General features: G+C 48.3%; 1 protein-coding gene across 2 annotated transcripts in view; it reads left to right on the forward strand.

The window, feature by feature from the left end:
- PUF60 (poly(U) binding splicing factor 60) overlaps positions 1 to 14814 on the forward strand; it is a 252737-nt gene that overhangs the window by 92328 nt on the left and 145595 nt on the right. For both annotated transcript variants that reach the window (XM_085604603.1, XM_085604604.1), the window contains exon 5: positions 10005 to 10166. In XM_085604603.1, coding sequence (XP_085460729.1) covers positions 10005 to 10166 — 162 coding nt within the window. The remainder of the gene's footprint in view (positions 1 to 10004; positions 10167 to 14814) is intronic.

The following is a 14814-nucleotide window of genomic DNA, read 5'->3' on the forward strand; positions in this document are numbered from 1 at the left end:
TGGCGGAACCACGCCTGGGGCACCTGGAAGGGGTAGTGTTGGAGATGGTACAAGAGACGCGGTAACGTCACCATCTTGAAAATGGCTGATCGGCCGTAGAGGGAGAGTGGAAGATGCGACCACACCCTAGTTTCATTGCGGACTTGGGTCAGCAGGGGCGCAATATTCAGAGTCCAAGCAAGATCCGGCGTGCGGGTAACCCGCACTCCTAGGTATTTGATATGGTCCGGGGCCAGCACTAATTGAGAGGCCCAAGCCTGGCTTCGCTGGTCACCATACAGGGGAAACAGAGTGGACTTAGCCGGGTTAGCCACGAGGCCCGACGTCTCGCCGAACACCCGCAGAATCTCAAGCACCCGGGGCCCAGAGGCCCACGGGTCCACCATAAAGAAGATGACATCATCGGCATAAAGCGCGATACGATCAGAGTGGCCCGAGGGCCAGTCCATACCCCGGAGGACCGGATCGGAGCGGGACCACGCCGCCAATGGCTCGATTGCCAACGCGAACAGCAGAGGGGACAGCGGGCACCCCTGCCGCGTCCCCCGCTTGATCGGAAACGAAGGGGAACAGGCGCCGGCCACCCTAACCGACGCCGAGATGTCCGTATACAGCAGACGCGTGTATTCCAAGAATCGGGGCCCCAAGTTTACCGCCCCAAGCAGCTTGAACAGGTAGGTCCAACTAAGGGAGTCGAAGGCTTTATCAATATCCGCCTGGAGCAGAGCGGTGGGCCGATCCACGCGCCCGGCCTCGGCGATGACATTGTGAAGCCGGCGTATATTAGGTCGGGTCGACCGATTGGGCATGAACCCGGATTGGTCGGGCCGGACTAGGGTAGAGATGCACGTCCGCAGCCGATCGGCCAGGACCTTCCCCAGCAGTTTCGGCTCAACGTTTAAGAGCGAGATAGGCCGATACGAGCCCGGATCCTCCGGGGGCCTGCCCGGTTTCAGAAAGACTACAATTTCGGCGTGGCGCCAGTCAAGGGGGAGAATGGCATGGTCCACTGCGTCTGCCAGAGCCGCAAGAAGGTGCGGGCCCAATGTCGTCGCACGAGGCCCGAAAAAATCACCCGGAAAACCGTTGGGTCCGGGGGCCCGGCCCGGACGCAAATTGGTCATCGCGGTGCGAAGCTCATCCAGCGTGATGGGCTCGTCCAGCGCATCCCTCTGGGCATCAGTCAAGCGTACGGGGGGAATATCAGAGAGGAACGCATCAATGAGCGCCTCGTCAAGGGGCTCTCGCTTCGCATATAAATCTTGATAATAGGCCGCAAACGTCTGCGCCACCGCCTCTGGGGAGGTGTGGAGGCTACCGTCACCCGCTCGAAGGAACGGGACCTGCGTCTGGGCATCTCGAGACTGGCACAGCCGGTGCAGCATCTGGCTGGACTTGTCCCCCCATTGATAGATACGGTATTGGGTGGCGAGCCACGCCGCCTTAGCATTATCCGTCAGCAACTGGCCCAGTTGACGCTGGACGTGCAGCAGATTCCGCCGGATAGTGGGATCCGAAGACTGGAGGAGCCGCGCCTGCAACCGCGCCTGCTGGGCCTCCAGCTCCTCAATATCCGCCCGCCGGGTCGCTTTAGCATGCGTTCGGAAGCTTATATCCACACCCCGGAGCACGGGCTTCAGGGCTTCCCAGAAGACTGCCGGCGAGGACGCCGTACCCGCGTTATGCTGAACGTAGTCTGTGACCGCCTGGCTAAGAGCTTCACTATAGTCTGCATCCCTGAGGAGCCATGGCGACATCCGCCACCGGTACGGCGCCCTACGAGTCAGCAGGCGCAAATGTATCTGAGTCGGCGAGTGATCCGAGAGGCCTCTGGGTAGTATCGCCGCCTGAGACACCCTATGTAGATAAGTATGGGCAATGAAAATGTAGTCCAAGCGGGACATAGTGGGGTGAACCGCCGACAGGTAGGTATAACCTTGTGCCGTCGGATGCAGCGCGCGCCAAGAATCAGCCCAACCCAAGGTGGTCGCCAGTGAGTGCAAGCGGGAGTCTACGGGAGCCGCCGGTCGCCCCCGCATGCGCAGCCTATCTAACTCCCCCATTGTGGCGTTCCAGTCCCCGCCCAACAACACCAGGCCCCGTGGCAACCCGCCCCAGACCCGTGTTATAACTTCCACAAACGTTTGGCTAAGCGGCGGGGGCGCATACACGCTACCAAAAGTGACCGGCTCTCCACCCAGCGTCCCCGACACTATAATGAACCTCCCTCCGTCATCCACCCAGCGCCTGTCAATCTGAAAGGAAACCCTGCGATGGATTAAGAGCGCTACCCCTCGGGAACCCCTAGTGTAGCCGGAGTGCAGGACGGTGGTGTAGCCGAAGCGCGCCAAGCACGGCGCCTTGGACCCCTGAAGATGAGTTTCCTGCAACATAAGAATATCGGCGCCATATGCCTTACCCGCCCGCAGCACCGCCCCTCGCTTAATCTTGTCCAACAGGCCCCGTACATTCCAGGACACCACATTCAGGACGGCCAGAGGGCCTGCGGTAGAACTCTGTGCCATAGCCAAGCAAACGACAAGCGCGGAGAAGCCCCCCTCCCGGGGGGATGAGGACCCCTTGTGGTGATGTGTGTGCGAGAACAACAACCGTCATAACAAAACAACTCCCTTCCGAACCCCGAACCCCCAACCCCCATAGCCACCCTAGCCCCCCCTATACTTCCCCAAACATGAAGTATCTGTCGCGGTGCCAATCTCCCATCGGCTCCAACTTGAGTCCAGATGTGCGACCACCAATGTATCCCCCCCATCAAGCCCTCCCTCCCACAACCAAACAAGGGACGGGCCACCATAGCCGCTATGAGTCACTGTGCACCTATTTATACGATACCAGTCCGGCAGGAGAGTGACAGTCGATGCAGCTCGTGGGCGCCACAGCTATGTGACCGTCGCCGCCGGGGAACGAGAGCGCCAGTTGGTGCGCGACTTGTGGCGTTTGGGGCGACCATCCCCATCCTGCTGCGTCCGCCGATTGACAGTCTGAGAGGAGTCTGAGTCCAAGGCCGGAGGGGTGTGGGGCCGAGCTCCGTGGCGCTCCTCCAGCCACCCAAGGGCACTGTCCGGTGTGTCAAAGAAATGAGTTTTCTCTTGGAAGATCACGCGTAGCCTAGCCGGGAAGAGCAGGGCATAGGATAAGTTCAGGTGGCGGAGTTTCTTTTTGACCTCGACATAGGACTGCCGCTGTTGCTGGACCAGTCTAGTGTAATCAGGAAAGAGCATGATAGGGTGGGAATCATATCTCATGAGGTCTCCGTGCAGGCGGGCATGTCGCAGAAGAGCGTCTCTATCCGCATAGTTTAGAAAGCGTGCGATCACCGGTCTGGGCCGTGCACCCGGCGGAGGTTTTTGGGTCAGTGCCCGGTGAGCTCTTTCCACCACAAAGCACGGCGATCTGTGTTCCGCTGGGAAGACCTTAAGGAGCCAATCTGTCAAAAACTGAAGCATGGACGTCCCCTCGCAATTTTCTGGAAAGCCCACCAGGCGCACGTTGTTGCGACGGGCCCGGCCTTCCGCGTCCTCCACTCTGGCGGCCAGTTCGCGTGTCGTGGCCGTCAATTTGTCCACCGTGGCCTGGAGAGACGTAACACTATCTTCCACTGAGGAGACCCGGTTCTCGGCTTCGGTAATCCGTTCCACCGCCTTGCGCATGTCCTGGCGCAGAAATGAGACCTCCGACCCCACCGCGCCGATCTGGGCCTCCAGGGACGCATGGGATTTGTTAATGGCGGCCAGGAGGGTGGCCGAGTCGTGGGACAGGCCTTCGGTGGGGTCCTTGGGCGTCGGCGGCTTAGCAAAATGATCAAGGGTAGGCTGTTTGGCCGCCCCCCCCGGCGGTCGGTCCTTCCCCATGTCGACGGTCACCTGCGCTCCGCCGATGAGACCAGGGAAAGGGGCGCCCCAGCCGTCGCGTCTCAGCCCCAGTGGATGTCTGGCAGCCCCGCTCTCGATGTAGGGCCTCCCGTGAGCAGCCCGGCCCCGGCGCTCAGCCCCGGCACCCAGCGTCACCTCCCGCCGGAAGAGACGCTCCTCCGGTCGCCGCCGTAGGTCCTCCGCGGCCGCAGACCAGCACCGTCCGCTCTCCTGCCGTCTCCGGGGAGCAGCCTTGTCACCACACCTGTCGCTTCACCTTCGGGCCCGCCAGGGGCCGCCGCCGTCGTCGACCACCCCAACCAGACAGGAACCGCGGCCGCCGCCGCCTCAGGCCCGATAATGGAGGCTGCCCCCCTCCACGCACTCCGCCTCCGTCGTCACAGGCACTCCCAGATGGGGGACGGGACCGGCCCAGCAGTCGTCGCGTCCACCGGCGGATTCAGGGCAGTAGCACCAGCACGGCGCCCCGTGGCGCCCAATCAGGACCGGCCCCGACACCGCCTCGCAGCCAAAGATCCCGGAGGTATCCGGGCGCTGACGTCCTCCGGCCGCAAAGCGAGACAGGCGCCGTGGAAGGCCTCAAGCCTACTGGGGCCTTTTTGAGAACAAAGGTTTCAAGTTTGGAAAAAACAAACTAGACCGCATTAAAGCTATGTTGCATTTGTATACTATCATCACTTTCTAAGGCAAATTAAATATTGGTATCCTAATTCATAGTATTGGGTTATCTATTGCCATACATTAAATGTAGGTTCAGTGTTGTATCCCATGCCAATGAGAGTAAAGTTTGCAAAGTTTAAAGAGAAAAGACGTTTTACAAACCTCTCCATCTTCAACAGCAGTCAAGTACAATTTAAGAGCCTTTTTAAGCTGTTGTAAATTTCAGTTTTGTTTCATGCTGAATACTTTATGCTACAAATGGTACAATATTCATGAATTGGAAGGGAAACACACCATCACTAGTACTAGACAAAGTAGTTAAGTTTACTCTCATGAATTTTCTATTTTACCATTCTGTGCTAATGGTGGTAGGACAAGTATTAAAAAACAATTGTGGTGCATGTGCTTTTGACCATGGCCACTGCTTACTTTGTGGCAAAGGGTGAAAGCAGTGTTGAGCATTATATACAACTTTAGTTGGTGTTGCCATTTTTTGAGAGGACGTGGCTTTTCTAGACAAGGGAGATGCTCATTTGCTAGAGCAGTGCTCATCACCGTACAGTGGTGAAATTGAAAGCCTGCATTTAGGTACTGAATAAAAGTGGGGCAACTAATCTGCAACATCTATAGAAATTAAGCTTTTTTGCTCCTCTGGTCTGTTGATATTCCTGCCTTTAAACCCATGATAAATTCAGAGTTTGCTGTTTTAAATGCTATTCTACACGTTTGTGGCTCTAGTATCCCTGCCACCATACTCTATGCATATTAAGAAAGATTTAAAAATGAGTGTATTGGACATTGCATTTCATATTTAAGTGTTAAGTGCTGCCAAGTGGTTATATCTGCTAAAGCTACACTTTGCTTCAAATTATGCCCAATACCAACCAAGACAGTGAAGTAAAAAATTATTTTACAAATAAAATTTACATTCTAGTCCAGAAATTTTGGGAATCTTGGAATAAAGTAGTACTGGTCAAAGCATGGTAGCTAGGCATGCAGGTACTCTCCTCAGTGTGTCAGGGTAATCTGGTGTATTATCGCAAACCATAGGTCGGTGCTCTAAGGCAAGTTGGCCACCTCACAACCCAAATATATCCCACAGGGTTTATAATATACAAAAATTGCCCTTAGAACTTAGTGGCATAAAAAAAATGAATGTCCAAATAGTTGTAATTTTTCCGTATTCTTTTATTTGATACACATGTATTTCCTTGAGTTCTTATTCATTTACATCAGTTTATGCACAGAGGTAAAGTTTCTCAGTCACATGCATTTACATTCTAAACAGCCAACACGTTTCTTCGTAGCGACACATTCGCCTCGAACTTCCTCAGGGCTGAAAATAAATAACCACACATCAAATACTATTCAATAGTAAATAATTGTGGTAACTTCACCCATCCAATAGGTGCCCCCCCAAAAAGGGGGGGGGGGGAGTAAAAATAATACTCATGACTTATTAAAAAATGAGTACATCAGAAATAATGGTGTATGAATCTCATCCCACTTACAATAATACATAAATCGTGAAATAAAAAAAAAACATTAAAAGCACAAAAGGGCATGCAGTATGTCCCGCAGAAAACTCAGAACCATGTGCTAACCAAACGATGCCAGGCTCAACGCCAGTCACTGTGTACAAAAAAACATAAAATACAGACAAATTAAACCTTAGATGTATTAGACAGATCTCCGCCTCCTTGTTAGGTCAGATTGAAAATCCTGCGTTGTCAAATCATGTAAACTCAATCCGTCCTGTACTAAGTTTTATAAAGGCAGTGAGCTTACTACTGGCCAAAGGAAATCTCCTAGCAGCATGTAATGCGAATTAGATAATCCAGTGCTCCTTATTTAACAGTTCAAAGATTTGTAAAAACTGTTGGCATAAAGTGGGCGGATTTGTAGTGTGCCTCAGTACCTTAAAAACTCCCACAACACGGAGCGGGTATTAATTCTGGTGTAATACTGAAAATGCTCCCGATAAATAAGTGAGCTGAATATAAAGGGAAGTAGTTATCGAGCTGCATACGTTCACGTACTACCAACGATTTCAAAAAGTTGAAAGTTCATATACTCCTAGTCTTAGCAACCTTTGAGATAAATCTGTATGGTTCTAGTAACAGCTTATTCATTGATAATCCAAGATATCTGTCATGGAGCAGGCTTTGCCTATGGCTAATATCTCTTTTAAACTGAACCATTATTGTAGTGTTGTCCACACCTTTGCATGATTGTTTACAGATCACAATGGTTTTGATCATAACTCTGCAGATCCCCTTCACAAATCCAATCTTTTTGGTACTTTAGTCTCTGAACACCTGTTAAAACTTCCAATTTGATAGAAAACCATCAATACATAGCTTGTGCTGATGAGGGAAGTGGCTAATGTTATTAGTAGTTAAACCATACTGTGTGCCATTGTACCTTACATGTCGCATGTAACAGGAAATCATCGAGGGTTGGAGGGAGCCTTGAGCTTTGATAAGTTGGAGCCTATAGGTAAGTGATTAACAGATGGGTTCCAGAAATGTGAATAGGGTCGTGTAGTACTTGATCTCTGGATTGTTCAAGATCCTGCTTGTGGCATCCCTAGACAGAACTCACTCCTCATTACAGAGCTCTCTTGTCCAGGCTCCTCACTCTGTTCAGTTAATGTGATTTGGTTACCATCTGTTGCGAGCCTGAGCTGGCCAGATGCAATAGTCTTACGCTACCAATCAAGGGTTTAACTAGGTTATCTGTAAACATGACTGCTCATAGTTGATTATTGTGAAATGGCAAACAGGTCCGGTTTCTGGAACAGCCAGTTTTAAACAAGTAGAGGAATTACACACTGCAGAAAAATATTTTCTGTTATTAGACACGCAAAACACTACTTGTCAGTATTAACGCCCAACACCCGTTATATTCGCATTCCTGTTTAAATCCCTTTCTTTTAATTGTACTTCCACAATGTGAACTCCTTATCAACATTGCATAGTACCTCCTTAATATACAAATAAATGTCTCCTTTGCATCACTTAAAATCTTTCTTTACATATGAACCAGAATAGACTGCAAGCTCAGTTTATTAACCCTTATCCTGTAAGTTAACCATTTCTTGAAATCCTACCAATTGTATTTTCTTGATTATCTAAACCTTATTTTTGCAAATCTGATGCATTCGTCTGAGTCCTAAGAAACCTATAAATGGATCTGTATCATTGGTATGTTAGTTGCATTGATCCTATGAAAGCTGTAATTTGCACCATCATTTTTTCTCATTAGTCAGTGTTAATAAAGTTTCCAGCATTTGCCTCACTCTTCTACAAGTGAGGTTCTCATAAAGGCTGACACAAAGGCTGAAGTTATTGGTCCATCATAATTAAGGATCTTATGAGCCGGACAATCTTGTTAGGTGCTATACTAGTTTTGAAACAGAGAGCTGAAACCAAAAATCGGAGAGAAACAGCATGTTCTGATGTTTCTCAATGTGTCTCGTCTTTTGTGGAGCAGATTTCTAGCTCTGACTATTGTTTGAGTAACCAGTGCTGTTTTTTTTTTTTTTATCCCCTACAACTTTTTGACGATTAGGTGCACCTAAGTTATCTGACTTCTGCCTTTACTTACTTTCTGAAATTTTCCCTTGATGTTTCACCACTTCACAGGCAAATAGATTCTTCTTAATTTGAAGTTAAGAAGTTAATTTCATAGGAGGTCCCACCTGGAGTTTATTACTTTAAATACATCAATGATAGTGACTGAACTGTGAAGACCAATTTCAGAGCTTTCAATGAGAAAGCATATGGGAGAATTTTTTTAACGGTCATCCTACTTTGCTATCTCTTAAGAAGAATGTGCTTACCCTTGCACAACTGCAGGTCACAAAACATTCCTAGCATGTCCTTCATATTAATGATTGAAGCTTTACATCTGCACATGAGCTGAGGTGGCTCTGGACACTCTAAATTTAATACATCTCCATCTTCCACTTGTCGGTTCTGAAGGATTGTTGTGATTGAAGATGCCCTTCTCTGCTAATCTCTCCGGTATTAAGAATCAATCATTTCGGATTAGATTCACCAAATGTATATTACTCAGATTAAGCCATCTTTTTTTTATGCGTTATCATGCATCTCTTGGTGTTAAAACATGCAAGAGATTCTGCTTCTTTGGCAGTTCTCCACACCTGATGCAGCATTAACGGTGGTTTGTCAGTCAAGTGGACTGTTCTACAAGCTCTCAGTAAACTTTCCTACCTCTGCAGCACAGCAGATTTTGTTTAGTATGTATTCAGTGTGTTTGTATATGCTTTTCTTTATTTGCTCATGTGCTCCCAAGGAGTTGGAAATAATTAGAAGCTCCGCAAAGAGAGAACATGTCACTTGCTGTTTGCTAAGAATTAGGCCTTTTGATGTTGCCGCTTCTCACCTTTCACTCGTTACTCTCTCCAGGTTTATTGTACAGAACCGTGGACGTTTTTATTGGCAACTTCCCCATCTTCCAGGTGCTTTTAGAGAAAGTGAAACATGTTTCCTTCTCTGCCGTTTATTTGGCATCTATATTTGTGTCTGTCTGACCCAAATGAAATAGTGCCAGTACACGCTATCTTTACAGCCTTTCATAATTTTGAAAATACGATTTTACAGTGCCTTGAACGGCAGTGAATGGCACACTGGTTTGTTTCTGACGTTGGCAGGAGTTCTGATCTTGCTAAATGGCCACACTAATGGTGGACTGCTCTATATAAATGCTGAAAACCTATGCTCACTTTGTATGGCATTTTCAAGATGCTGGATATTGACTCATCCATCTTTCACAGGTAGCTCTTTTAAATCCCTAATAGTTGCCATTCCACGCTTTGGCAATGGTGCTACCACCTAATGATGTGTTATCATCACGTTCATTTGTTCTGTTTCCGTTTACATGCCTGTCTAAAGACAGTCGTCGCAATGCACCAGTAGAATCGTATAGCTTAGATTTGTACTGGCATAGCTGAAACTGGCCTGTTTGCATCTCACAATTCACAGAATTGGACTCCTGTGGGCTTGGGGTAGTTGGATTACTTTTCACCTTTGTGATAGAAAGGTATCCTTTTTTCCGATTTAATTTTGTTTTAAAATATACTTGCGTTAAGATGCAGTACTGGTGAATGCATTATTTTTACAGTGCCTTCATGCCTCTAGAAAGAATTGTGATGGGCACATCTCATTTCTCATATTTTCTTTAGCAGTGGTCTGTTCTTGCCCCCTTTCAAGTAGCTGCACTGGTCTTAGATGTCAAGTTGTAGCCAGTGAGTAAGTGGCTGGCTCTGGCTCACAATTTTAAAATTGTCTGGGATAAGGGGGAGATGGGTTATGCGGGGAGGAGGGGGGGTGCTGTGTGGGTGATGGAGGACAAACTCAATTGGTTGTTTTGCCATAATCTGTGTTCTTCTCAAACTTAACCTGCCAGTTCTTCTCTCCATTGCAGATGGCAGCTCAGAGGCAGCGTGCCCTGGCCATTATGTGCCGTGTGTATGTGGGTTCCATTTATTACGAGTTGGGAGAAGACACCATCCGCCAGGCGTTTGCACCATTTGGACCTATAAAAAGCATTGACATGTCTTGGGACTCTGTCACCATGAAGCACAAGGTTGGTATGTTTGAGGGAGCTGGATTTGTAGGGGTAACAGTGAGAAGAACCTGGGTTTGAAAAAATTCAGCATTTGGTAGTTGTCTTTATTATTTCATGGACCATGTATTTGAACATTGTGCAGTAATAAAAATTATAGTTCTATATCTTGTCTCCAGTCCGACAGTAAGTGAGGCCCTTTTTATACCTCCTCATCTCTCTCTACCCTTTTCCTTGTCTTCCATGTCTGTGATTTATATAAATGGAACTGTACCCGCCAACCTTCCTGAGCTTGTTGTGTTTTTTATTTGGGGGGGAGGGGAGGGGGGGGGGGGGGGGGACTGATTTTAAATTAAAATAAGTTTTATTTTTCCATGATCTGGTAGCTATTTCTCCTCAAATAAATCATTCTGGAAGTTTCAAACGGGTAGATGCATTTGCTATCTGGCTGTGGACACTATATCTGGAAAAACAGTAAATGCTGTACTCATGCGGTTTCCTCAAGAGGGGTGAGGTGCCTTTCTAATGGCAATCATTGCCATCTTTTGGTACCACTGTTTCTCTCTGCTTGACCTACGTTGAAATTAGTTGTGTGTACTTCAAAAAAAGCTATGGCATGTGCAGAGGATCTGTTGAAATATTGAGACCTTTTTCAGTTTTCACTCAGGTTAACCAGATAATGCAATAATTCTCACACACACACCTGTTCACACAAACACTGGGCAGCTAATCCTCAAACGAGTTCACTACTTACCACAGTACTCTCCTGGGCTGGTAAGAGTTTGTTCTTGTTCCCCGTGGACATACTTACTGGGTCGACTTTAACTGGTCCGCTACACAAAGGCATACTGTAGGAAGCTGGCTCTCTATGTGCTGTAGCAAAAATCTGATATACCCTGTAAATAGTCCAGGGGTTCCCTTATGAGTGGACATGGGCTTGCCATGCAATCACAAAGTGCTCTGTTAGTGGGTAGTGTGGTTGAGCAGCCTTAGACTTAACACAGGGGAGTGCAAGACATTTGCAGATGCACACAATGATCAGTAAGTGATACACATGACTTAAGGAGATCCACTCCATTTTATAAAAATAACAAGTATCTTTACATATGTTAAGGCATCAGAGAAAAATGATTCAGATTAGTAAGTTTTTAAATATACATTCTATTAACTATAAAAAGTGGACACAGGGCAATTTCTGAAATGTAATCCTATGGAAGGAAGAACAAGTTCTGCAAACAGGTGTATAGTACAGTGACTTGCAAGACCAATCTCCAGGAGTTAAGGTATTTGGTGGGCAAGGTCCAAGGCAGCACCATCAGAACACCTACAGCAGCACGTGGCCGGCCAGGTGCAGGGTGCAAAACAGCATCATGTTTCTATGTAGAACGGTCACTGCAGAAATAGGCTGCAGGCTCTGGCTGGAAGGGCAGTTGGGGTGAACTGACGGGGGTTCAAGGCTTGCGATGCTCAGGGACATCGGACACCTTTGGTCCTCTTCTCCACGGCCTGGGGCGATAGATGCAGACACGTTTTCTGATGGATACATCTGCCAGTGGATTCCTCACCTTGTGAATATCTAATAGTTTCTTACCTGTCGGTGTAGTTTTGTAGCTTGAAGATCTTTCTGGATTCACTATGCTGTGCATTATTCCGCGGTCTGGTGGTTGGGTTCGGAATCGTAGTCTTTCTTTTGTCTTTTTTGTTGTTGTTTTTTTGTAGGTCAGGTGGGCGTCGACGTCCCACCATTTGGTGCACTTCTCGTGACATCGTCATGCTTCCTGCGGAAGTCCCACCTCGGGGCGCCATCTTCGGATTCTTTTTTTTTTTTTGAACCCTTGCCAATTTTTAGTGTTTCTTCTTAATCATATCCTTTCTCATATTCCTTTCTATGTCTCTTTTTGTTCTCCGTTCTCTGTCTTTCCCCCCTCTTCTCCAGCCTCCTCTTTTGGCGGAGGTGGGTGGGTTCGCTAGTGAATCTAGAAAGATCTTCAAGCTGCAAAACTACACCGACAGGTAAGAAACTATTTGTTTTGCAGCGTGAATCTTTCTGGATTCACTATGCTGTGCATAGATTTTGTAGCGGTTTGTCATCTTTGTGGCGGCTGGGTGGAAGATGAGCGTTGGTCGTTGAATATATGTTGAAGCACCTTCTGTCCTACCTGTGCTTCCTTGTTCATTTGTATATCCACGCAGTAGTGCTTAGTGAACGTGTCCACTTAAGCCCATGTTGCCGCCAGGCATATGTCTTGAATGGGTGTGTTTGCCAGAAAGGCGATTGTTGCTCCTTTCTTCCTCGTGGAGTGGGCCCGTGCCCCTTCCGATAGTGCTTGCCCTGCCTGTTTGTGGCAGAATTGTATTGTTAGTGTAATCCATCGCGCAATGGTGCTTTTTGTTACTGGTCTACCCAGGAAGCTGGTTGCGAAGGACACAAAAAACTGCTTCGTTATCCTGGACTTCTTGGTTCTCTCGATGTAGTGCATCACCGCCCTTGGTGTGCAGTGCCCTTTCAGCGCTTGTGGCTGGGTTCTGAAAGAAGGTTGGTATTTGTATTGACTGGTTCATATGGAATGCCGACACCATGTTCGGCATGAAGTGTGGGTCCGTTCTCATTACGACTCTGTCCTTGTGTATTTGGATGTAAGGCTCTTGCAGCGTTAGTGCTTGCACCTCGCTGACTCTGCGCAGCGAGGTTATTGCCACCAGAAAGGCTGTCTTCATTGTTAGCATTTGAAGCGAGGCCTTGTGGATGGGCTCAAAGGGCGCCTTCATAAGCTCCGTTAGGACTACGTTGAGGTTCCATGCCGGCGGCGACATCCTCTTTGGTGGCGCTATCCTCTTTGCCTCTTCCAGGAATCTCTTTACTACTCGTGATGTAAAGAAACTCTTACCCGTCCCACCTCGTTTGTAGGCTACAATCGCTGCTAGGTGTACCCTTAGCGAGGATGAGCATAGATTAGCCTTTAGTAGGTGCGTGAGGTATCTCAGCACTGTTGATGCCTTTGTCAACTTGTTCTGCAGTTTCTTTTTGCTGCACCATTGTGTGAACCTCTTACATTTTTCCCCATAGCATTTTCGTGTCGTCGGTCTCCTTGCCTCCCGGAGCACTCGCATAGTGCTTTGAGGTAGCTTAAGGTGTGCGAACTCTGTCTTCAGGAGCCATGCCGCTAGGCCGAGGCTCTCTGGCTCTGGGTGTAGAACCTCTGTTGTGCATGGAGAGTAAGTCTTTTCTTTTGGTGAACTTGTGTGGTGGTCCCTGTGCCATCTCCACTATTTGCGAGTACCATGTCTGTCTTGGCCACTGTGGTGCCACTAGGATCAGTGTCATGTTACTGGTCCTGCACTTGTTGAGTACCCTGTGTATCAGTGGTATTGGTGGAAAATCGTAGGCAAATGTTTTTGACCAACTTATCCATAGGGCATTCCCCTGGGATTGTTTTTCTGGTTGTCTGGATGCGAAGTTTTGGCATTTTGCATTCAGGTGTGTTGCAAACAGGTCTATTGTCGGTGTACCCCACCTTCTGAATAGCCTTTGCGTTTCCTGTCCATTGAGCTCCCACTTGTGGGATGCTGAAGTCCACGTTGTCCTTCCCTGGTAGGTGTATGGCCAGCAGGTCTATTTTGAGTGGGATGGCCCATCTCCAAATCTCCTGAGCCAGGTTGGATAGGGGAATTGATTGTGTTCCTCCCTGCTTGTTGATGTAGAACAACGTTGTTGTATTGTCTGTTTGTATCAACACCTTCTGGTTGTACAGTTGTTTCTGGAAGGCCTTCAGGGCTAGGAATACGGTCTTCAATTCCAGGTAGTTGATGTGTCTGACCGCATCTGCTGGAGTCCACAGACCCCTCACTCTGAGCTTGTTCATATGTACTCCCCATCTTATCTGGGATGAGTCTGTGGTGATGGTCACCGTTGGTCTTGGTGGTGTCAAGGGCTTCCCTATAGCTATGTTCTCCTTGTTCCACCATGCTATTTCACTGCGTGCGTTACAACCTCTAGATCCTCCCAACTTCCGCTTGCTTGTGACCATTGCTGTTGCAGCCATTCCTGGAACGGTCTCATGTGTAGGCGTACATTGGGAACTAGGTGAATGCATGACGTCATCATCCCCATGATCTTGCTCGCTGTTCTCACTGTCAGAGCTCGCCCCTTCTGCTAGAGGCGCGTCTCCTTCAGCAGGGCCAGTGTTCTCTTGTCGTTGGGCACCACCGTTTCCTGTATGGTGTTGATCTGAGCCCCCAGGAAGATCTTCACCTATTCTGGTTCCATAGAGGATTTCCCCCAGTGTATTGAGAAACCCAGCTTCGTTAGCGTGCTTGTGACCTGTTGTGCGTGTTCCTCGCATCTTTCGCGTGAACTTGCCTTTATTAGCCAGTCGTCGAGATAAGGGTACGCATGAATCCCTTCCCACCGCAGGTACACTGCCACTGCCGCTAGGCATTTTGTGAAGACCCTTGGTGCTGTCTTTAGTCCGAATGCTAAGTTTGTGAATTGGTAGTGTTCTCTGTTGATGGCGAACCTTAACAGATGTTTGTGCTGCCTGTTCATTGGGATGTGCAGGTAGGCATCTTTGAGATCCACGGTGGACATGAAGTCCCGGTCTCTCATTTGTGGGAGTACCTCTTGTAGGGACGTCATTTTGAATTTCTGCGTCCTTATGTATTTGTTTAG

Source organism: Triturus cristatus, chromosome 5_1, assembly GCF_964204655.1.
Source record: "Triturus cristatus chromosome 5_1, aTriCri1.1, whole genome shotgun sequence".
In the NCBI taxonomy this organism is placed as follows: domain Eukaryota; kingdom Metazoa; phylum Chordata; class Amphibia; order Caudata; family Salamandridae; genus Triturus; species Triturus cristatus.